The sequence below is a fragment of the Centruroides sculpturatus genome, unplaced genomic scaffold (genome assembly GCF_000671375.1).
Source record: "Centruroides sculpturatus isolate CEXI.00-Female unplaced genomic scaffold, Cexi_2.0 scaffold1833, whole genome shotgun sequence".
In the NCBI taxonomy this organism is placed as follows: domain Eukaryota; kingdom Metazoa; phylum Arthropoda; class Arachnida; order Scorpiones; family Buthidae; genus Centruroides; species Centruroides sculpturatus.
Window position 1 is genome coordinate 1 of NW_019386250.1, and position 26,368 is coordinate 26,368.

The 26,368-nt window shown below is 31.5% G+C and overlaps 1 protein-coding gene across 1 annotated transcript; it reads right to left on the bottom strand.

The window, feature by feature from the left end:
• Positions 1–8,462: 8,462 nt before the first annotated feature.
• LOC111614272 lies at positions 8,463–25,910 on the bottom strand. The gene is made up of 7 exons (XM_023355651.1): positions 25,625–25,910; positions 17,383–17,637; positions 16,977–17,227; positions 16,748–16,871; positions 15,962–16,049; positions 8,868–8,962; positions 8,463–8,659 (listed from the first exon to the last, which is right to left on the bottom strand). Exons 1-7 carry the CDS (start codon positions 25,908–25,910, stop codon positions 8,463–8,465), a joined length of 1,296 nt encoding a protein of 431 aa, XP_023211419.1.
• Between the last annotated feature and the right edge of the window lie 458 nt (positions 25,911–26,368).

Below are 26,368 nucleotides of genomic sequence, written 5' to 3' on the forward strand. Positions count from 1 at the left end.
GTGGGATAATGGGATATTGAGAAATTAAGTATAAAAACTCAAATAAGAGAACAACATTTTGTAACTTCTTTTATACCCAAAATTCATTAGAAAAATATATATGTGTATTAAAAAGAAAGCAGCACCAAATTTTGACCCTAGTGACTAAACTTTGAAGAAACTTTTCCTAAAGAGTTCTGAACACCTACTCTTTAATTATGATCACCCTGTACACTAAAACTGATCTGTGCATGTCTTAAAACAATAGGCAGATGTTATCAAAGAGAGAGCCATCATATAGTAACAGCCATGATAATTAATATCATTAATGATTTTATTGACTAATTACTATAGTCTTACATTTTTAAAATATAAATTACAAAAATATAACAATATGAATAACAACTGTTCAAAATCTTTTACTGATAAACATATATAAATATGAATCTTATCTATGAAATAAATAAAAAAAACTAAAAACAAAGATTTTACAGTGAATATCAAATCTGAAAAACATTTCTTTTGAAAACTAACAATCTAGAATCATTATTGCTTGTAAACTGAATATCAAGTGTTGTCATAATATTCTCTATTCAAATTTTCATTATTAAACCTAATTTTATACTTATGATACTGTCTTCTATACTGTGGTTTGAAAAACAAATACATGATTCTGGTTTTGTTAGCATATCAAATTAATAAAATGAAATGCATAAATTTAATAGTCATGCATTATTGTATAACAAAATTGTTACTCTATATAATTTTAATTCTATTAGTATTATATTTCAATAAAATCAGGTGACACATCTATAAAATTAAAGCAATCATTAGCAATGAGGACTTTGAATTATTTCAAATAATCAATAGAAACAAATCTTTCTTTTCCTAAGCTGACAACTGAAAAAAAATATTTTGTCTTAAAAAGATACTATACAATAATTAATATCATTACAACAATGCAGAGTTGCAATTTTTAATCATATTTTAATTTATGTAATTTAAAGTATATGTTCTTGATTCTAGTAATCACTTGCTCCTTTACATCATACTTTTCCTGATGACAATCAAGCCATGCTGGTCATCTATCTAACTCTATTCTGGAGAAAAAATTTGAACTGAAATCACATGACTTCCAATCCAGACTGGAAGTTCTTAAATAGTTAATCAGGGTCTCCTATCCCTAAGCTTTCCATATCTGGTCTTGACTTTCATCTATCTAACTTGTTCTTGAGATTAATGAAGGACAGATAGCCAGATGCTAATGGGAATTTATAGGTCTGAAATTTGCATCACAATTATTATAAATTATCAATAAATACTGTTCCCTAATTAGAATAGAGCAATTTTGATGATCAATGTTTGAATAATTTGAAATGTTGATTTTGACATTGTAAAGATTTAAATAACAAAAATATACATATTAATAAAATATGTTATCATTTAATTTATCTCTATATAAAAAATAATAACAGGTGAACAAAAAGAAAATGTGCAATACATATTAATAAAATACCTTATCATTTAATTTATCTCTATATAAAAAATAATAACAGGTGAACAAAAAGAAAATGTGCAATCTATTTTAATATCACAGCAAAATACGATTTTGCATTTTCACTTCCTCTTGAGGTGTCGACTTATGCTTACTCGAATGTATTTAATTAATTAAGAGTTTTATAAATACTAAAAGAATAAAGTATTATAATCCAATGCCATCTTGACAAATTTTTATGGTTTTAAAAGCAACCAAATCTACTTTGGTATAAGAGTTAGTAACAAGCTAAAACAATTCTTTAGGATATTAGTATCAAAACTTACACTACTGCGCTGCAAGCAACTTATTGGCGCTGCAAGCAACAAACACTCTACACAAACCAGACATTCATGCAATACAGAAGCGGTAACGCTGCAAAAGATACTGCTCAATATGTGTCTATTCTGAAGACGTAAAATTTAAAAGTTGATGAGTGATGTATTTAATGGCAGAGCCTAATTTATCTGCGATTTAATACCGATAGTTTGCTAGTGTGTTTTGAACCTGCCAAATTTTGCAACTGGAATTCGATAAATTTCACTCTTCGGGGATTACCAAAACCTAAAATTACACGAATTAAAAATCGAAAACTCAAAACTGTTAGAGACTTTAGAAATTACATTCACTGATATTTCCCACTTTAAGAGAATCCATTTTAGACCATTATGAAATAATTTCATACGTCTTACAAACGAAGGTCGACTCCGCCGTAAAAACAGTTGCCGAAAAGTGAAAAAACATGTTAAGATTTAAAAGAACACATTTTTATGATACTTCTATGCATTTAATTTTGTAATGAATCCCATACGTGTTGTAGACAAACTTAACGGAAAACAATATTCTTGCAATTATTCACCAGCATCATTTGTTCTTAAATATGTTCCTTTGGGTATTCGCCTGAAGCTTCCTGACTAGCTACAGAAATGAACCGCCCAAAAATTTTCTTCATTCACATAGCTGATTTTAAGTGGAATCTTCCTATCGTGCCAATTTTAAACAGGAAAGGAACAATTAAAATCTTCGGCGATTACAAAAATATTCCTAATAAAGCCGTGCGATTACTTTCTTATTTCATACGGATTATAAGCGTCAGTTTAAACTTTATGTGCAGAGCTGCATGTTTTCCAAATCCCAGGCAAATATTTTTGCCGTGGAAGCTGTCCCGTATTCGACAATAGGTTGCGTGTATTGGGAATATGCATACACGAATTTACATTGTAATATACAATAGCAATCTTCTTATTTTTATATATAATGCATAATGCATACTGCGGTTATAATAAAATATTAATTTTAAGCAATTGAATGTTCTTTAAAATATGAAAATAATCGCGAGAAATGTGTTTATATTTTAGAAAATACAAGGTAAGCGGTGCTTCCATAGACGGCACGCCATGGTCTGTAATATAGTCAAAATTAAAGTAGGTGTTTCTGGACATCGCCTCACATTATTACGGCGGTTATTTCTATCATTTGAATAATTTTCGGTTTGTCGTGTTTGTAAATAGTAAGCAAATACAATTTAAACTTAAAATGTCAACTAGGATTTGTCTATTATTAGGACTTATTGTACTTTATAAATTTTAGTAAACAAATACATTTTGTAAGTCTGTACAGATGCAATTCAGGAACCTAGGCGACCTTAATATCACGGACATATATGACCTTTCGTTACGGACCAATAGAGTATTACGGATTAAACACTACCAAATAGTTGAAACACTTTACTTAAACTTATCTAATCGATTTAGCATCATATAAGGGAATCATATTACAAAAATATAAATACAATAATTTGTATTTATGTAAAATTATTATTATTATGTACAATTAATACAATAATTTGTATTAATAAAAAATAAATTCTTACCTGTCAATAATATATAATAACAGTGACATTAAGATGGAAAGTTGCAGCAACACATCGAGGAACCATAATACGTTGAAAAACTCCTAAACATTTTTATAAAGTAGACGAATTAAAAACTAATGAAACTACTAATATTTTATTCGATTTATCTATAAATGTATCATACACACAAATACAAGTAATATCTATAAGTGCATTCACAGACTTGAAGATATAACAAATGTTTACGTTTACTATAATAAACGTAAACATTTGTTATAAATTTAGAGGAGACAGTAATACAAACAGATGGCTTTATTAATAGCTTTACTATAATAAAGCTATTAATAAAGCTATCTGTTTGTATTACTGTCTTCTCTANGAAAAACTTTTCTACAGACAAATCAGTACCAAAACAAACACTGATACACAGCACAGTGGCACATCAACAGAAAAAAAACTCACAACTTGGAGACTGTTGGCGTGTTTTTGAAGGAAAGTTGTACTTGTTGCGGCTAAGTTTTTTGTGAATGCTTTATTATGGATAAATTTGTCAAAATTAAAGAAGGTGTGGATCGGGATAGTGCCAAAGAAAAGGAAATAGCCTTTGAGAATAGCGAAAAGATATTAAGAACACCACCAGGTAAACGTTTGCGTTCCTGCTCCACGGGAAGTGCTGTTAAAGTGAGAGACACTAGAAAGAATTTGGATCAAGAATTATTCTTGGAAAAAATAAGAGGTATGTTGAGGGAAATAAAGGATGCTATAGAGCTAAAAATTGAGACAGAATTACGTATAGTTAAAGACAATTTTGTGCAAATGAATGATAAGCTCAATATTCTGACGGAGAGAATTAATAAATTGGAATCTGTATATGACTGCGAAAATGATGGTAATAATATGCAAATTGCCACGATGCTGACCAAAAGAGTTAACATACTGGAAAGCAATCTAAGGAAAAGAAATTTAGTATTGTTTAATGTGGAGATGAATGATAGAGAAAATCCTTTTGACACAGTAACGAAGTTAATTNAATATATAATAACAGTGACATTAAGATGGAAAGTTGCAGCAACACATCGAGGAACCATAATACGTTGAAAAACTCCTAAACATTTTTATAAAGTAGACGAATTAAAAACTAATGAAACTACTAATATTTTATTCGATTTATCTATAAATGTATCATACACACAAATACAAGTAATATCTATAAGTGCATTCACAGACTTGAAGATATAACAAATGTTTACGTTTACTATAATAAACGTAAACATTTGTTATAAATTTAGAGGAGACAGTAATACAAACAGATGGCTTTATTAATAGCTTTACTATAATAAAGCTATTAATAAAGCTATCTGTTTGTATTACTGTCTTCTCTAAATTTTATCATTGTTTGAAAATTTTCTGTTAATAAGTTTTTCCATTTAAAAGCTTTTCATTTTACATATAAAAAATAATGAGATAAAATAAATTTTAGATGTTATTTAATTTTCTGCACATTACAGTTTAATGTAATTATTAATAAACAGATAAATTCCTTGATTAATTTAAAGCAATCATCAGTATTAGTAGTTCAATAATTTCTTTTTAGGTTTCTTTTTACATAATATCAATATTTGGTCTGTTTACCGTCAGGTGTATAGTGCGTATTTCATTTACATGTAACTAACTTGTAAGACACAGGAATTGCAGAATAAACAGCAACCTCAACTACATACACGCTGGTGTTGATTTGCAGTACAAGTGATTATCGAAAAATTATAATAATATTTAATTTGTTAAGATGATGTTGTAAGAGGTGTTTTTATTTATAAAGAAACTTTTAAAACTTAAATATATTAGTTAACTTTAAACGAAACGAATTAAAATGTAATTTTACACATTGTTCTTATATCACCAGAAACCACTAAATTTTTCCACTGATAGAAGTTGCAAATTTATAGCGAGTTTTATTTCTTTCAACAAACGATTGACATTACGAATAGTCAAATAGAAAACGTTTTAAACAAAACATAGTTATTAGGGTTTCTGAAACGGGATTCCGGGATCCCGGGATCCCGGGACAAGCAAAAGACCGGGAAATGAGAAACCCTAATAGTTATATAAAACAGTTTAAAGTGAACAAAAGTTTACGGACCCTTCAAATTTCCTAAGATGTTATACATTAAAAACATTTCTGGCTTAACGATAAATAGTATATATCTAATACATTGGTTTGTTCAAAACAGCTTCAGTGAATGCAAATTTTCACGTAATCATTCATAATGTCTAAAACTTAAATCAAAAAGTGAATTTTAATTTTTATACATTTACCATCGATCCACCGCGCGAGTAAATAGAAATATGAGTGATATATTTCCACCATTCGTTTTCTAAGTGTTTTGCCTGACTAATAATAATATGCCAATGAGGACCTTCTCCAAGAAGAGGCAGAAGAATTGCGAAGCCCAGAACGAAGAATATTGGAAGTGTATATCTGCAACACGAACCAAATATAACACACGAACAAATGACAGAAACAGTTAAATATTTTACCTGATAATTCGCTTGACTAAAAACATGATATAGTATTTCACAGAGTTTCGTCCACTTTTTTGTCTCAGATACATTACCATAAACCCGCTAGTAAAAAATATTATTTTTTATTAATTTTAAACACAAAAATATTTTTGCCAAAAATATATAAATGTTAGTATTATTAATATGATAGCGAATGTAAATATTCTTCGAAAATTGTATTTATATGTAACATTTAAATTTTAATGATCTTACCTGTAGAAGAAAAATGCTTCTATCATAGTGACGCCTTGGAGAATAATTTCGAATAAAAGAAGATCCAGAAGCTTGAAGATATTGGTATATTTTTCTTTAAAATATAATTATTGTTATTCTTTTATTAATTAATAAATATAAAACATGATTTGTATGAAATGTTAGTTTTATTGATTGAAATGTAATATGTATTAACTCTCGGCATCACCCGTGCGGATTTTGCAATTTGTTAGAAATAACTTTCTCTCAAAATTTAGTAATTTTGTAGAATTACTGATTTTTCTTTGTTTCGAACTATAGCACGCTTTAGAAACACTACGGCGCTATTTATTGTTTACTTGATGAAACGGTTTTTGCATGTTGCATATGATATAATTTGTATATTTTTTGTATATTAGTTAATTAATTAATACACCTAAATACTCAAAAAATACAAAAAACGAAAACTAAACCAGAATAAATAAACCAGATTTCAGAAATGAATATACGCGTATTACCAATACGAAAACACTTTGCAGGTATTTGCAGATTAATTTCACAAAAGTTTTCGAGGTAGAAATAGCAACTGTCAAATTGAACGAATGAAAAAATCGAGAAAAAATCATCGAATAGATTGCCCGTATGAGAAGAAGGATTTAACCATCAACCTAAGGCGTAACATAAAATTCAACCCATTGTTCATTATTAGAGAAACGATTTCCACAATTTAATAGAATGATTTCGCCTTATTACGGAGAGATTAGTATGTCGCTCCAGCGAACAATTATTCTATTTATTATTGCGAAATGTGTAAAGTTTCGTGTGACAGAACATTCGAGATATTCTGTAAATATTTTTCGTTGTATCGTACCTTAGTTAAGAAGTCAAATAAAAGAAGAAGATACAACCCGAAGAACAAAAAAATGAGTGAAACTATAATATAACGCTTTGTGAGATACCGATAAAACAACAGTAATTATACAAGTAGTTTTAGTAAGACTAAAATTATGTTTTTAATAAATAAAAATTAAGATCTAATTATGTCCATCACCATTTGTTAAAAAAAGTAAAAGTGCTTTTTATAAATATTTTTTCGACAATTGGAGGAGTCTAAATTGGAAGCACATAATATACAAAACAAAATTTCAATTTGCAGATGCATGAAGATTGCTAAAGACACCCGGAAAAGCTTGAAAAATGTTGATCCAAGAATACTAAATAAGAGAGTGTGTGTGACGAAAGGGTAATTGCCTATATTCTAAATGTAGCGTTTCTGTACATTACTGTATAAATTAGATAAAGCAGTAATAAATGTGCACATTCACCGATATCATGGATATTATGAAGACGCTAATGCGACCATCGCATTTTATAATCTTCACAATAAATTTCTTTTTCATTTTTGTAGAGTTTATTCGAATTATTTTTTAACGAATGAAAATTGAAGTAAATATCGTAAAATAGAAACGTTAAATAGTCAATTACTCTGTGTAAAAATAACTGTAAAACGAGTGACACTCAGTAAAATAGTCTTAAATTTTTGAAACTTGATAAAGAAATGTCTTCGGTGATTGTTTAGCAACTTAATTCATGATGAGCGTCAAATTGTCAGTGAATTAATAAGATGTAAGGTAAGAATTTACAAATTATATAGCCTAAATATAAAATATACTTTAATTTCAAAATTAACTGTATATAAAATACGATACACTGTCTTTTAAAAACGTTGTTAAAAGTAATAATATAATTACGTTTTCCATATTAACTATGATATCAACTAATTGAACAATATTTATTTATGTATTTAATTAAACGACCTTCTGGCTATTAGTCTTTTTCAAGGGTTCAAAAAACAAAAGGTACAAACATATATAAAATATTGCCGCGGCTTGCTCTTCCCACCGTGTCATTCATGGAGTAGAAGTTAGCGGCTTTGCCTATCGAGCAGAGGTCGCCGGTTCAACCCTCATTGCTACACGTTTCTTTTGTGTGGGTACGTTCTCCCGGTCTGAGAACTTATGTAAATACCAACCAATTACCATGTTTCTACCATGTCTCTGTAGGATATAACAGCCAGCTCTCAGGCTGAGAGGGTTTTTCGTGTTCTCCTACTGCAAGCTGCAGGAGTTGTACATTGTCTGAGTTGATAAATCCCTTTGTGTTTCTAACGACTGATTTCCGTTTGTTCCCGCGACAATATATATCATCAAAACAATAAAAATGAACATATAATAATAATAAATATACACACAACTATAGAACAATACAACATTTAAAATTGTGTTACAGTGGCAAGCATTTTGCATACACTGTGGCATAAATATTTATAAATATTAAATATCATATTAAAAACATAACAATACCTCCTACTGTGGGGTAAAATGATCCTGCAACGCATACATGTCCCAACACCACAATATTTACAAGAAGGAATTTTACACCGCACATCGAATTTGTACTTTCGTCAAGATTCGTGTAATATAATTTATGTAGCGATTTATAAGGTGAAGCTCCAAGAACATACTCAAAACATTTACCTAAAAATAATAAACTTTAATAAATTATTATTTATGTGCAGTTAACCGATATAAATATATATATTTTTAAATTATTTTTATGAACTGTTCATAATATATTTGAAAATGAAAGCATTAAAAATCATTTTCCTTAACTTTAAAATAATAATAGATAAATTCCTATTCTTAATTATGTTAAAAGTATGTTTTTATAATCTTAAAGACTTACCTTTACTCGCCTTCAAAGGAATAATATGAAGTCTCATTAATATTTCTGTTAACGTTGCCAATCCTACCCATGCGATAAATATGCCGAGAACAATTCTATATTAAGGCAATTAATAATTTCACATCAATTTACTTGAATATAATTTATATCATTTAACAATTTATTTAGTAACTATTATTGTATTTATATCTGTTTGGATGTAAGAATATAAACATTATTTCTTTGTACATAATAACTTAAGACCTATATTAAGATTGCATTATTTATAAATGTCCTGAATACGTGCTTAATGAAGACTTTTCACTTGTGAAGCTTCAGACTTTAGTTGCGTTTATTTTATAGGCAGATGGCTGTAGTGAGACAGCCCATGTGAAAGAAAATGAGGAAAGAAGGAGAGGGAGGGAGTATAAAATGAAAGTTGAAAGCTCGGAAGGATGAAGAAAGGTAGGATCTCTTAACTGACCCGCTTCACAATGATTAAAAATAATCCTCACACAAATATACAGTAGAAAGTGCCATTTTGGCTGATGGACAGTTATATATACATAGATCACATTATTCATCCATATAAAACGATACATCACAGTAGAATTTAAAAGCAGGGTGTTTTGCTTCTTGTTAATTGTGATGACGCTGTTGACCACGTAGTTCGTCGTTGGCGGGTTGTTCCTTGGGGAGAGTAGGCCACACTTCTCGGAAAACGTGCAGAGTAGTTTCAAGCTCCGATCTGGGTCCGAATCGCCAGCAAAATTTCTTCCACAAAAATTCTGGATCTGTATCACCAAAAATTATGGGAACAGACAAACATTTAAGTCCTATCGGTATCGGAATTCGGTGTCAAATCGGACGTTGATGTCTGCTTTTCCGAAGTTATGAGCTGATACCGAATGTTCGCTGAAAACGGTACCATTCGAAAAACATTAACGAAGAGGGATGACTAACAAGAAAAACAGGTGACAAAGGAGCACAAATTGCATTTTGATGTCTCAGTTCCGTCTTTGCAGATTTCCCTTCCACAATTTCTATTAAAGTATTTTCAAAAGATTCCGTCTCCTGTACGTAAGTGTTCTCGAAAGTCTTATCGATTTATTACGTATACGTATCTGTCGAAACGCTTTCAAGAGATTATTCCGTACGTGTTCCGACTTCTTTCATGGAACAGTCAAATCGATCTGTCGTGTGCAAAAACGGTCTACTCAGATTTTCTTGAGAAAACATATTTTGGAGAATGGTGAATCAGGATACAAAACGCCATTATTTGCTCTACATGGAAAAGCCTAATGAAATTCGGTGTATTTTCGGCTCGAGATCCAGATATCAATGTTGCCCTTGATATTTGACAAGCGAGGACACAACTTCCCTGTCGTAATCAAGGAATAATAAAACATCTCGTTTTATTATTCGTTTTTATACTGAGATTAACCATTAATAAACTATAAACAATTATTACAGATTGTTTTTATACTCATTAATTTACATTATACGTTTTTATTACTAAATATAGTCTCCACAGTTCTAATGAATTTTAAACAATTATTATTATAATTTTTAGAAATAGGTGAAGTGACCACAGGTATTTTATATTGACGTTTATGTACTGTACTTCAGGATAATAGATTTTTTAAAATCGTATATTTACTACTTTTAAATATGTAGTGTATATCTGAAAGTTATGGAAACATTTATAACCAAATAGAAGATTCGGTGTTACGCCGAAATTGACGATAAGATCAATTATCTCAGCAAATCAAAGAAAACCAGAGATGTATTAACATTAAATAATACTAGAAAATCTATTATCGCAATATTAGAACAGCTGTAATGCGATCAAAAATGCATTGCAATACTTATTTTAGAATTTTTTTAAATTTCAACATGGATCTGTGTTGCTAACACGTACGAACTGTGCGATTTGCGACTTTTGCGTCCCTTGGCAAAATTTAGCAGAAAGATTTCACAAAACTACACATTAGTATCATTATTACAGAAACACTTTGTAAGTATTTGCGGATTAATATCACACGAGTGTCCTAGTCGAAAAATCAATGAACCAAATTACACCAACGAGAAGAGTCTCAAATATACCATAGAAGAAATTTCATCTTCAATCTTCGACTTCGCAGGAAATACAATACCTTATGCATAATAAAGAAGTAGAATTCTATAATCTGACGAAAGAATTTCCCTTAATAACGAATATACTAGTATGCTGCTCTTTCAGATATTGCTGTAATTTTTATAATAATGTTATGTATAAAGTTTAATGCGACAGATGTTTCGTGAGGTTTTGTAAATATATTTTACAGTATCATACCACGCAGCTTGAAGTCGAGTGAAAGGAGATACAATTGAAAGAACAGACTGTAAATTTTCAGCTAGTTTATTAAGTATTCGTAATAAATTTATAAAGGAATATAGGGTAACCAAGAATAATGCTATAAAGGTAAACGGTAAAACCAAGACAATATGTTTGCCTAGCTCTGGTAGAAAACACAAAGAAAGAACTACAAAAGGCTTTCAGACATCTTAATGATGCAATAAAGGCCAAACGCAACTAGAAAATAATGACTTGTTTAACAAGAAATCGAAAGACATGTTAAAATAACACTAAAGGATACAAAATTAAACAGTGTGGACGAACATCTGACAAGTTTAAAAGATGTGTGAAGTCGGTAATTACACAGTGAAACAAAGCGTTATAGAAAGGGAAAGAAATGCTAATATGAGGAACGTCAATGTGAATGTAAAAATAAAATCTCGTTAAATGATTGCGAACTGGCCTTGTTTACTTCGGAAAAATCTAGGGGAAATACGGACAAAATGACATACGGTTTTATTTTAGGTTCATAACTCTTTATTGGTAAATCACAGCACTGTCATATTCTACACCAATCATCTTTGGTTTTTTACCTATGAAATATACTAAACATTTACAATATTAAAACAATAGAAAAAAAATATTGTTAGTTTAATCGAGATTATCCACTATGGACAAAATGACATATACTATGGACAAAATGACACATTACGTAAGGACAAAATGACATACACGTAAAAACTATAAAATTACTGATAAAGTTCACAAATAAAACGCTTGGCTCTTTTAGAAACGTCAGTGCAAGAAGCGTGAGACCAACGGAAACAATTTATGCACCGTAACCAGTCTTCTTCAGGCTTAGATCGGGAAAAAAGATCATCGCAATATATGCATGGACAGTCTTCTTTATCATCATGAGAGTTATTAGGAAAATTTTCTTTTTCAAATAACTTTTTAGTAATGTTTCGTCTCCTTTTTTCTGGCGGAGCTTTGGACTCGTTTTTTGATTTAATCGCCTTCATATTAGGAGTAGAAGTTAAAACTAAAGAGTTTTGTCGAGTCACGTGATTCGTTGCAAGTTTTTTGTTATGTGAAATATAATAAGTTTGTAAATACAGTAATATGTAAGAAAGAAAATAAAGTTTTATACTAAAAATTTTTTTAAACAATAATGAAAGACTTTGTTTGGAAGACATTTTTTATAATTAATAAAGCGTTAAGAGATTAAGGTAAGTTCCTTGACTAAGCTCTTATGGACTAAATGACAGGTATGTCATTATGTCCGTTGCCTATGTATGTCGTTTTGTCCATATAACGTTATAAAAAAAACAAAATTATAAAATAAATACAAAGATGTTATTTTTAATTAAAAAAGTTATTTAAGTGCAACAACAAATTCTTGAGGGTTGAAATAAATGCTACACAAGTAGATAAAATAGTGAAAAACTTACCATCTATATAAAAAAACTTGTTGCGAGGAAAAAAAACTTATAACGTATCATTTTTTTGTCGTCGGCCATGACACCCGGGCCAATGAGAGGAGTACGTTCACATTTTGACAGGTTAGTAGTAGCCGGTCGTATAACATGGTGTCATGGTCAGTTGTGCGCTTGAGACCTCCAAATTCAAATTATGGTGCCTATGTGATTTTGTACGTATATGTCATTTTGTCCGTATTTCCCCAATGCTTTTGAAAGATTCAAAACAAAGATTACATAAATTTATCTTTTCTTCTCCCCAGGGGAGAAGAAAAGGATGTGTTAAGTTACAATTAATGTGTTAAGTTACAATGGAAATGTTAATAATGGAAGTATTAAGAGAACGCGACGTGCAAGATTTAAAGCCGTAGATGCGGATTTTTGCACATTTTCGAAAAATAGAACATACTTTTAGACCAATCTAAAAATTTTCTAATTAGTCTGGAAACAGTGCAACTTAATTCTTGCATTCTCAGAAAACGGGTAATAATTAGTGTTGTAACGAATAGTATATTCGGCCTCAGGCCGAATACCGAATATTCTGCCAGGAGCGTGGCCGAATAGCCGAATATTCGGCCAAACTATTCGGCTCGATTAACGCACGTACGAAAATTGGCGCGCAAACCGCATTATGGCAAGGATCCCGCTCACTATTGGCTCGCTGTCACTACGCTTCGCCAATCGCGTTAATTCTTAGCAGTTGTAGCGGATAGACAAGAGTGTCATGGAAGTATTGAGAAGTGATGATATCAAATGTGAATAACAATGAAATGACCTACACGTGTAAATAACGGAAACAGAACAGAAAAGGACCGCGAAGTGAAAATGTGAAAATAAATATGAAATTGAGTTGATAACATAATCGAACGAGTCGAGGCAGCTTATTGGCACGAAATTCGCGGCCGTCAATGCCAAACAATTGTTGTCATAGACTTCGGAAAGCTAAATGCTTGTAATGAAAGTCACTTAGCGTGCACGGGCGAAAGCCTGGGGCCGTTCGGGCTACCGAGCTGTCTCGAATCTGTAAAATCATAATTGTGACTTATATCGACGTTCTATCTGTCTCTTTTCTCTGTTATCACCAGGCTGAGTCACGCAATTGTAAAATGGGAACTCTACGACTGAAAAGTGACGAATCGAAAGTATCGTGAGCGCGTATTATGATGAATGCACAGGCATACATGGATTAGAGCAGTGGTTCTCAACGTTTTTTGTTGATGTACCCTATTAGCCCATAAGTTGTTTCACAAGTACCCCTTATATTTTTGTATGTAAATTTTATAATTACTGCGTTAGATGTATAGAGCCCTTATAACTGAGCGCCATAAGAAAACTCTAACTATAACTAAAAGTGAATTACTTATTTTACCTAAATAATAATAGATTTAATCGGGTACATACATGTATTTATTATTATTTGATAAGTATATTATATAAAATCACATAAGTCATTTCAATACGTCCATAAATTACATTTTCTAAAAATAATTATACAGTAATTAACGACGAAGAAAATTTAAATTATTCTACAATAATTTCTAACAAAATTTAATGGGATATTTGTCGCGATAAATCTTCAGCAATTTTTTCAAAATTTGGTTCCAACATTGTTAAATAGACATTATAATTGTGTACTGAACTTGAAAGTAATGGCTGCGAATTTATAACGAGCAGAACAATACACGAATCTATCAATTTTTGTAACAAATGTAACGTCGAAATTTGCTAAATATCAAGTAATGCGCGCATGCAGTGACACGCATTGCATGGTTGGGGTACGATCCAAGCCTCGTTATTCCTAATACCAGTAGTCCAGTAAAAACATGAAAAGCCCCAATCTTATTCAGGAATAATTATAGAATAAAAAAAAATTTTTTGTATTCTAAAATTAATGCTCGGTTAATTAAACCGTAATTTTACTAGACTACAGGTTCACTCGGCACTAATGGCACAAATAGACAGGCAAATCAAGTGGATAAACAAGTTGTTTAGACTGTTAACAGAAAAATCGGTGTTCACATTGAGATATTTTAAAGCAAGTTTTTGTTGTTTCTTGTTTCTTGTGTTAATAATTTATAGCAAATTGATTAACATAAGCCATTTTACGGTGCCCACCAGTGGTCGAGCAGTCTTCGTTCCCTAAACAGTGGGAGTTTGGTCGTGGGTTCGCGCCGCGATCGGACAGGTTGGCTGCTTGGAGTTTTCCGGGTTTTCTCCTTGCCGATAACGACTAAGGCCCTGTACACACTAGGCGTTTTTCAACGCGCGTTTTAAAGAACCAAGAGTTCTATGTAGCCGTACACACTCAAACGCCAAACGCGCGTTAATACATTTTTGTTAAAACGCGCGTTTTGCGGGCACTTTACGGGCGCTTTGAGATATATGTGCTGCCTTATAGCGACGATGGAGGAGCACACACAATCAATTACTTTCTCGTCTATTTTCAAACTGAGCCAGTGCTAAACGCCGAACTAACGTTCGTCGAACGCCGAGCTAACGCGCGTTGAAAAACGCTTAGTGTGTACAGGGCCTAAATAGGAGGCCAGTTCCCCATAAAAGTCCTCCCGGAAGGCATTCTTTCCCTTCGCGTAACATCGCGCCCCAGAGAAGGCAACGGGAAACCACTCTGGGTACTAACCTTCCCTAGTAAACATCTTGGCGTATTATTAATCTGCGCCGGGTGTCGCCGACTTCAGAACTCTGATATGGCACGAAGAAGAAGAAGCCATTTTATAATAAAAGTTATATGGGCAGTACCCCTTCGATTTACGCTCGTACCCCTAGGGGTACATGTAACCCCAGTTGAGAACCACTGGATTAGAGCGATAGAGGGAAGAGCAAAGACGAACGCTTAAAAAAGATAAACAGGGTCAAGCCCTCAGATGTGCGAGGATTCTCCACGATAGACGTGCACGTGTGCTGATCTTTGTAATTATAAATTGTGAATACGTGTGACTAATATTATTTTCTTTTTTATTTTGTGCATGTTACAAGTTATAAATAAATATAAACAAACAACACTAACTCGATAACATTAAATTTAAATACCAAAATGATTAATTTGCTGTGTTTTTGTTATTTATTACTCCTGTTTTTATGTATTCGGTATTCGGCATAATGATGATTAAATATTCGGTATTCGGCCGAATAGTGAAAAATAAGCCGAATACCGAATAGTAACCGAATATTCGTTACATCACTAGTAATAATCTTAATCTTCGCGATCGTTAATTTTTGCCCGAGCAACGCCGGGCTTATCTGCTAGTTAAATATAATTAGTTTAATAAAAATATACTTACAACGATATCAATTGTCCGGTACTATATTCAATGCGTTCATCTTTGATTTTGCAATATCCGACATTAAAGTCTACAGCAGTCCCGAATACTGAAAAATAAAATGAAAAACGTAATTAAACATTTAAACAATTACACAAATTAATTTTTCAAAATAACAATTTAATTTATCGCTTATTTTATTTTTAATTAATCAGATAAAATGACGTTCGAATGCATTTCTTTACTCTCTTGGCTGTCTGAAGGATAAATTTTGAAATATTGTGAAATGAAATTTAACAAAGAGAAGGACAAGTATTATAAGTAAAAAACCTCGATTTTCCAATATGGTTCCCTCGTGCAGTGGGAGGAATTTCAATTGGAACTTTTTTCCTTTATTCACATCTGAAACATTTTTCATTAATTATTAACAGAATCTGCCATCGATGGGCACTGCACGCATTACGGTTACTATTTCCTTATAAAAAATAGCAAAAAAATAGAGTCCTTTTTTATATTATACAATTAACTCTTGCTAATCCGAACTACTTGTCATAAAGAGTTTACAAATTACTGAGTAGTAATTTAAAAAATTGTTTATACTGAATTACATATTTATATCGACGTTAAAATACATACTATATATAAGTACTGTATTATTATTACAAAGTTATTATGCTTTATTAGAGTAATTTTGTGTTGTTTCAACTCTATATAATAGAACGAATTCAGTTTCTACGTACAGTTGATTAAAACGTATTCGGATTTACAAGAGAATTTCATATAATTACAAAATATCAAACGACTTACTCCAATTCCCAACGTGTTTTAAGTCTTTATTACTACATGTACTCGGAATGCACACATCCAAACGTATTCCCATTACCATTTTGGCTACGTTTATTTTAAATAAGTCTTCAAGCTTCATTGGTTTCTATAAAAAAATTAATTAATTTTTTCTATAAATACATATAACTGACAAATTACACTAAACTTTATTAATCCATCGCAATACTTTTCTTTAAACTTTAATACTTACAATAATCTCTTTTACTAGTTTAATCAATGAATTATTTTCCAACTTATGAAACGACTTTGCAACAGGTTTCAGTGATTCTTGCATTCCAATTGTCAGGGCACAGTATTTGCCTCCAACTTGTTCCTTTGCTTTATCGGTAATCTTTTTTTTATTTTGAGGAATTTTTATGTCCAAACACTGGTCATAATCTCCCGATATCCATAGTGTTATTCCTAACATTCCTGCCGGTAATTTTCCAAAAGAATCAATCACTGGAAATAGTAAATACATAAAATTAATTATTAGTTATCTTTATATATATCATGTTTGAAGAAAATAAATAGAAACATAANATAAATAAATTTAACTGACAAATTACAATGAACTTTATTAATCCATCGCAAATTTTTTCTTTAAACTTTAATACTTACAATAATCTCTTTTGCAAGTTTAATCAATGAATTATTTTCCAACTTATGAATCGACTTTGCAATATGTTTCAGTGATTCTTGCATTCCAATTGTCAGGGCACAGTATTTGCCTCGAATCTGTTCCTTTTCTTTATCGGTAATCTGTTTTTTATCTTGAGGAATTTCTATGTCCAAACACTGGTCATAATCTCCTGACATCCACTGTGTCATTCCTAACATTCCTGCCGGTAATTTTCCAAAAGAATCAATCACTGCAATAAAATTAATTACAGTTATCTTTATGTATATCATGTTTGAAGAAAATAAATAGAAACATAAAAAATTACATTATTCCGTGGAGAACCTTCAGTTAATTTTTAATCACAAAAATAGCGCATAACGCGAAATCGCAAATGTGAATGCTAAAAACAAACTGGAAATGAATGAATTTTTAAACGTGTCTGAAACCGTAATTTATACATTTAAATTACGTTAAAGATTGATAAATAGCGTTTCCATTAACAACTACAAGAAACTGCATAACTTCTCCGGTCGTTACAAGATTTTATTCTAAAAGTGTTTTATATTGTTAATTATTATAAAATAGCAAAACGCGTAATTTTGAGGAAAGTGATAAGTTTCATAAAAGATCTGAAATGCTAATAACGAGTTACATTATTAAGTCCGATCTATCTCAATGTATAAGACGTGACCCTTTATCTGTCGGTATTAACCATTAACAACCACCGACTTTTGTATTATCGATTTCATATAATATATATTTTTGGGTTCAGCCGGTCTTAAAACGTGAAGATTTACAAAAAACACGGAAGATGAAATTTGGAGGATTCCAATACTTTATCTTATTTTGTACACATAACGAACGGTATAGTTCAACAACATAAAAGAAAATTTTATAAATATAGTAAAATATTTATTTGGCATGAGCCTCGCTGTTGCTGCCTCTGCAGTTATCAGTAAAAGTTAAAGAATTAAAACAGAAACTACACTAAATATGAATATAAACATAATAAATAAGATTACTGCGCGAAAACACTAAGTTTCATATTCACATGTAATCAACGTTGAAAATGAGTAAACAGATGTTATTGGTTTACAGGGAAAGGCAGTGGCGTAGCGTGGGTGTCAGCCGCCCTGTGCGGAGGAAAATTTCGCCTTCCCCTTATTTAGCTATTTCAATTTAAATGACTAAAATTTAGTTTAGTCTCAGAATAAGCAATGAAAAATTTCGTGCTAGTGCAGCCACCTGTTTAAAATAGCTCTATTAAATATTGGAGGTGTATATGAATACGAATGAATTGTAAAAGCAAAAAAAAAATAATAAAATAAAATAAAAAGTAAAAAGTAAAAGGTCAACAGGTAGCGCAGGATATCCCGGAATCAAATTACTAGTTCACCGGGACAATGAGTCGATTCCCGAACTGTCCAGATGATAACACTATCATAGGCACGATGCAAATATAGAATAGAATGGTTTAAATTTTTATAAGATATTATTATTATATATTGTGAAATTTTGATGCCCCCTAAAAGGTAATTTTTCCGCCCCCTAAAAAGTCCGCCCGGGGCAAACCCTTTTTAGGGGGCACTGGGTAAAACTGGGGCAAGATGAGAACGTTAAGATTTGAAAAATCATAAGATGGCAACAACGTTAACTTTAATTTTTATTTACAGCAACTACAACATTTCGTAATATATAATATATAATTTCATTTTGAAAAACGTTTTTAAAAACAAAAAAATTTAATATTTTAAAATTATATGTAAATGCATCATCTTGCCCCACCCGTGGAGTAAGATGGAAATATTTTTATATACAAGAAAGACAAATTATAATGATTAAACTGTTGTTTTTTTCAATATTGGCGCAAGAACAGTGTGCCCATTTATCACAATGGCTAGTTAGCCCAACTCTCTGTAGAGTATAACCCTTCACAACAGAGGCATTCTGTGTCATTTATCTGTTGTTTCTCGTTAGGCCTACCGTTGCTGAAGGAGCCTGTTCGTCGATTTTGTAGCAATAAAGTCTGCCTCCGAAAATACTTCTGGATACATAGGTCATATTCGTGGTCAACCTGGGGCTAGACATGTAACCATTCTTATCCTTAACGTATACTTTTCATGCTGACTGCAAGCAAAGATAAACTTCATTTCAAAAGTAAACAATTACAGTTTTAAAGGTTACTTCGAATACCATAATATCTTTATCTAAAAGGTAATGTAAAAGTTCATAATGATACTTACTTTATAAAATGTTTTTCAGGCGTAAAATTAGATGAAGTATTGCTTAAACATGAAAAACGTATTTTACTTGCAAACAAAGAGAGCGATTTGGACGTTCTGTCGCTCCATGATCCCTTTCGAGGTGAACATTTAGTTCCCAAATAACAGTTAGATAAAAGTACATTAACCACAAATAAACAGACGTTCCCGTCTTGTCCCACGACTCCATCTTGCACAACCTTCTCTTAATTGTCGTGTCGAAATGTTAACGTTCAACCTACCTGCAAACGATGCGCATTAACCGAATCGATATTGATCGGAACCGCATATATCGAGGGTCAAGGTTATTGTGAATCAAACGAGTCAATAAAATTAGTGTAGTAAGTGTATGAAATACCAAAATAATGTGGGTTTGTTCAGAATGTATACGGCGCAAAAGTTATTATTGTGAGGTTTCAAAAAACAAATTGAAATTAAACCTTTTTATTAAAAATTTATTAAACAAACCTAGAGGGTAAAAACCTCCATTGATAAAAACCGATTAATGATCGGATTCAGATGTGCTAATCATATTAAATCGAGACGAGAAAAAAAGTATTATTAATGTAAGACCTGACGAAGTAAATGCGTCCTGCAGTAGAGATAGACCTTTGACAAGGCGCTCGTATACAAATACTGTAATTAAAACATAGAAAATCTCGAAGAGAGGAAAGGTTAATTATGAAAGAAAACATCGCGTCAGGTCGATAAAATTCTAAGACGTCATAGACTACAATAGATTGAAATGAGCGCAAGTGCAAAGTCCTATTTACACCTTTCATCGAAAGTTAACGGATAGTGTCGGGTAAATTTCCCGATGCGTACCTTCTCGGGATCCGAACAGGTCTCGTCTTTCGCTTAGGGACAAACTTGGAGCCAATCAGGATAGACAAAAAGGGTATAACGGAGATCGTTGTTATCCCCGCTCTTCAAGGGCACGGGGCACACGACAAGACAAACTCTGTGAGTCAATAGAAACGAATGAAAATAGAAAGCGCTGTCTCAACACACTGGGAACGAATGTTTCTTAGTGTAAGCTTAGTTTTTATTTTTATGCAAAAATAAATGGATTTTTGTAAGATACTTGTTATCTCTGTCTCCTTCTCCTTGCCCACACGCGAACTACCCTAGATCATCCTGACGCGGGATTAACGATTTCCTAAAGGCTGCTATACACCATGGGTTAATTCTTTGAGGCTGCCTGGCCTTGAGGAATTTCCGAATTTCCTATCGCCCAAAAACGAAGAAAACCTCTCAGCAGAGGGTGGGGCAGCTTGCCCCGGGCGCCACTGGCAGAGGGGAGCCTAATGGTTTCCAAGAATAGCAAAATTTGTTTCTGGAAAGGGAGGGGGTGCCAATATAGTGTCGCGGCCTGGGTGCAGTTATGTTCGCTACGCCATTGTGTTTATTATTACGCCACTGATGTTTATCGGCAAAAAATTCTATTAAAACTCGCGGGAAAAAGTATGCATAGAAGTCTATGGTGTAAATAGTAGTAGTAGTGGTTTGGGTAGCACTGATCACTAAATTAATTTCTCATACGAATAATTTTTTAATGGAATTATTTCAGATCACAAAATTAATTTTTCAAGAGAAATTTTGGGCTACAGATTCTGTTAAAAAGCATCAATTATCAGCGAAAGACAATGGCGAGTCGATTTTACTACCAAATAAATTCATGGATTAAATTTTATAAACGAATATATATTAATAATTCTCAATCACATCCGATATTAGTACAAATTGTAAACATTATTATCGCAGATTAATTTTATAATTTAATAATTAAAAGGAATTTATTAAACTTTGTCTTATTTTTAGTTGTCGTGTTTTAATTTAGGGGAGATCGGGGCAAGATCGGCACGTTAAGCTTTACTTAAATTTTGTGTAATAAATACTGCTGTAAACTGAAAAAAAAGCTTTGCATATTGTCTATTGGAATGTTACCTTACTATAGAACTGGTTAAAATCAGTTTGGAAACAAAAATAATTAAAATAATTACAACTTTACAAGAAGAGAGAAATTGACGAAGTTGCCCCGGGTATAGGGGCAAGATCGGCAACTTCTCTTTTTTTGTAAAGTTGTAATTATTTTAATTATTTTTATTAAAGTTGCCCCTGGTATAGGGGCAACAGTAATGGGGCAAGATAGGCACGTATATAAAATTATGTTATTAACAATGTATAAGTTGGAATTTACTATTACAACAAAGAAATACAAATCCAACACCCATTTAATACTATTATAACGAAATGCAAGTTCAAAGACATATATACATGAATAACAAATGCAAACATGTTTTCATTTATCATCTGTTTGATTTTTATCCTTTGCTTCTAATGTGGCTTTATGTTGCCGATCTTACCCCGCTAGTCATGATTTCGAAACATTAAGTAGAACCCTGAGAACAGAATGCCAAGCCACGATCTGGCCACGTGAATAAGTTAAAGTTACATCCTTCTAACAGGAAAAGTAACTTTCGTTATCATGGAATTATAACAAAACCTGCCAATTCAATATAAATGGAAAAAAATATTATATGGAATTGAACGAAAATGAAAATTTGCTTGATAATTCAACTACGCTTGTTGGAGAACAATAAAAACACTACACTCAAGAAGCCACCAATAAAACTCAACTGCCTAACCTATAATCAAAGTTTTTTTTTTAATTTGTTTTTTAAAAAAAGCGCTTGACAAAATTGCCCCGCATGCCGAAGTTGCCTCGATCTCCCCTACTTGGATATTAAAACAATAAATTTTTTAAAATGTAGAAGAAAATGATAAAGAGTATCAAGATGTTTTATGAAAACGGAAGAAATGAATTGAGAAGTTTTCTAAATATTAAAATTATTTATAATTTTAATTTACTCAAGAAATTTTCGATCCGAAAATAATTTATAACCTGAAAAATTAATTTATTAGGTTATAAATAATAAAAGTTAATAAGGTTATAGAAAATAATTTTTCCAAACATTCATTAGACATTGTTCTCACACACGTTTAAGTCGGCCTGCGCAGTCTGACACTGCGCCAGGAAAATCAAATGGTTTTTCAATTCTACTCAGGTGGTCGGTACAGGTCGCCGAAGCTGTTAAATTGTCCCTCATAAACTACCAAATATTATAAAGGTCAGGCATTTTCCCCCCCACACATCCAGGAATGACTCAAAATCAGGCGTGCATGGTTACTTCTTTGAGGATTAACCCATGGTGTATAGCAGCCTTAAGAGTCGGAAACCTTACAGTAGTGCGAAAAATGGAATTTTATTTCCCGAATCTTTACCAGGTCAGCAAACTTACATTAAGTAATTAGGCCTAATCACCTCGTCATAAACCTATTTGAATGAGAGCCACTATGTATTAAAGTAACTTTGTATAACTTGTATTTTTCTTTGCACGTTAGCTTATTATTTTACTATCAGATTTTATTAAATAATTTGCATTATAATAGAGAAAAACCTCAGTCAAACTTCCAAATATAATTATTCCATAAAATTGTATATTTTCTTATAAATTACAGTTTAAAAATATGAGTTGGTAACTTCATCTGCCGGACTTGAAAACTATAGGAGGAACCAACTGTTACGATATTTTTAAATTGTCACAACTTTTAATATATTATTATAAAATGGGAAAAAGCTGCATTTTGAGGATAATTAGGAATTTTAGAAAAAAATTGTAATTGTTAATAACGTGTTAAACCTTTATTAAGTCACAAATTTCTTGAAATATGAGACCTGACTACTTACATTTTCTATCCCTTGGATCTATAATCGTTAAAATTTAACATAAATAATGTTAATTAATAACACACAAATCTCCTTGTAAAGACCTAGGATTAATTCTTTTTAAACAAGAACACAAACAGAAAGACACAGGAATTCTTATGCTTCATAATGAGTGAACAAACTTGTGCAAAACACACACACACAAACACATCTATATCAAAATTCGAAAATAATTGCGATTTTGAACTATCTGATCTCCTGTATACGGAAATCCTCGTATATAACGTAATTAATGCTACCATTTTTCAACTTACCCTTCACCAGTGTAATCACAGAAAATTAAAATTGAATGACTCTGCTTTATTTTCTGTCATAATAAAATAATGTATCGATATGAGTCCCTGCAGGATTTTTTGTAAACCTCCACGNACTTTTAATATAAATTATTATTATAAAATTGCAAAAAGCTGAATTTTGAGGATAAGTAGGAATTTTAAAAAAACAGCTATAATTGCTAATAACGTGTTAAATCTTTTTTACCTGCTACATTTGTCGAGATATGAGATGTGACTACTTTCATCTTCTATCCCTTGGATCTATAACTATTAAAATTTAACATAAATGATGTTAATTAATAATACACAAACTTCCTTGTAAACACGTAAGATTAATTCTTTTTAAACAACGATACAAACAAAAAGAAACAGCAATTTTTATGCTTCATAACGAGTGAGCATATTTGTGCAACACACAGACGCACACATCCATATCGAAATCCAAAAGACAAAGTAATTGCGATTTCAAACTATCTGAAGTTCGAATTAACGAGGATTTTCGTATACAGGAAATCCTGTTTGTTCTTTGACTATGTTTGTGCGTTTCAAGGTTCCTTGCGTCCAAAAATGAAAAAAATATTAATTCAGGTTCATTTTGTGACACATCGCCGTACTTATCCTCTTTATTTATAACAGCGCTGAGGATAAAAACTATAGCGGAAATGCTATGCGCTATTTTATGTATATCTATAGCTAAATGTAAATTAACAAACGGGTGTTATTCTTTTATAATTGAGTTGTAGTGTGCACGTCTACCTCCCGAATCCGATTGCTAACACACGCTACCGGTCGCGCCTGAAACGAAACGTAAATGCCATCACGACTTTTGTGTTTTTTAAAACACTATGGTGTCAGTCCTGAGGTGTGCATCGCCAATCCAGTGCAGACCCTTCGGTCACAATCGCTCAAAATGTAGTTAATGAATATTTTACATATTTAATGTATTAAATACAGTAATATATTAAAAAAGTTAAATTTTGTTTGTGTAATTAAATGAATAATTTTCAACCAGGTTATTATTAAATTAAATAATTAGGCAATAAAAATAAAATGTAATAAATTATGTATACAGGTATACCTCGCCTTACGTCGGTAATGGTTCCAGGAGAGGCGAAGTAAGTCGAATTTACTTGTCTTCGAATCTACTTGTCACTAGGCTAAACCATAAATTACTATTTCCAGTTCTGTATTTTATTTATTAATGCACTTTAAATAATATATGGTTAATAAGAATGTATTGTAAGCTTACAAAATAAATTTAACTTTCTAATATAGAACAGACAAAAGTAATCTGAATTTACGAATTCATGTACTGTAAATACAGTATATACTTGTAAATGTATGATTTTATGTGCTTTAAATGCTTTTCCAGTGATATTACGACTTCAATATTTGTGGCAGACAGACGTAAAGTCGAATGAAATGAGTTAAATTTGATTTTTATTTTTTCATATACTTTTTTGACAAAGGACATATAATCAGGAACGACGTAAGTCGAGGTATACCAGTATTGTGTTATATCGCATTTAGCTTGCATATTTTAGTTTTGAAATAAATATTAATACATTTTTAATGTAATTAAATGTACAGTTTTACAAGTTAGATTATTAAAATAACTTCTTTGCACAATTCTTTGATCTTTCCGTACTTTGCGATATGTTATAAGAGCCAAGAAATAACGTAATTAATGCTACCACTTTTCAACTTTCCCTTCACTAGTGTAATCACAGAAAATGAAAATTGAATGAGTATGCTTTCTTTTCTGTCATAATAAAATAAAGTATTGATATCGTGTGAAATTTGTTCATTCAGGATTTTTTCAGACCTTCCGAGCCCGGTTTTTCAAAAAACCTGATTTTGCCTTATACCTAGCTTAAGTTGTATTAATTTATAACATTGAAAATTACTTACTTCGAAGTGGCCACTCTTTTAGTTTCATCAAGTCTTTCAGGAAGAGAACGGAAGACTTCGTGCAAGGTGAAGATACGTTCACTTCTTCGAAAATTCTCATCAGATAAGGAAGACTCCGCTTTAAGACAGACTTCAAAGCCGTTTTGATTCGCATCTCCGCATTTTCTAACATCATCGACGTTTGTTGGAAATCATCGACGTCCTCAAGATCTGTATTGTTGCATTTCGCGTAACACAAAAAAAGCGTCAAAATTACGAAGTAATTAAGAAATCTTTCGTACTTCATTTTCGGAGCTTTCTCTGTCTCGATGAACAACTTGTAAGTCGATTTGCATTTACTTTCGTGACAAAGTTTGTAAAAATGGTTACAAAAAACTGGCTAACCAATCACAACTACTTTTCTGGAACTTATTTACAAATTATTTGTTCTTTACAATACAAATAAGTAAATAATTTTTGGATGTTTTAATTATTTCCGGTGTTGAAGTGACTCGAGTATCGTTCAAATATTAATAGAAAAATTATAAAGATCAATTTTATAATTTTTAAAATATAATTGTTTATTTTAGTATTCAAGGGCAAAGTGTTTAGCTGACAAATGTAATACGTCGAATTGCGTGACAAAAATTTGTAATTATAGTGCTTCCTACTCTGTATTATTTTAAAAGTTATTTGCGAAAAATATGTCATTGCACAATCAAATAATTTTCTTGAGTAAATGTTCTTTTAGGCAAGGGTTCTTTT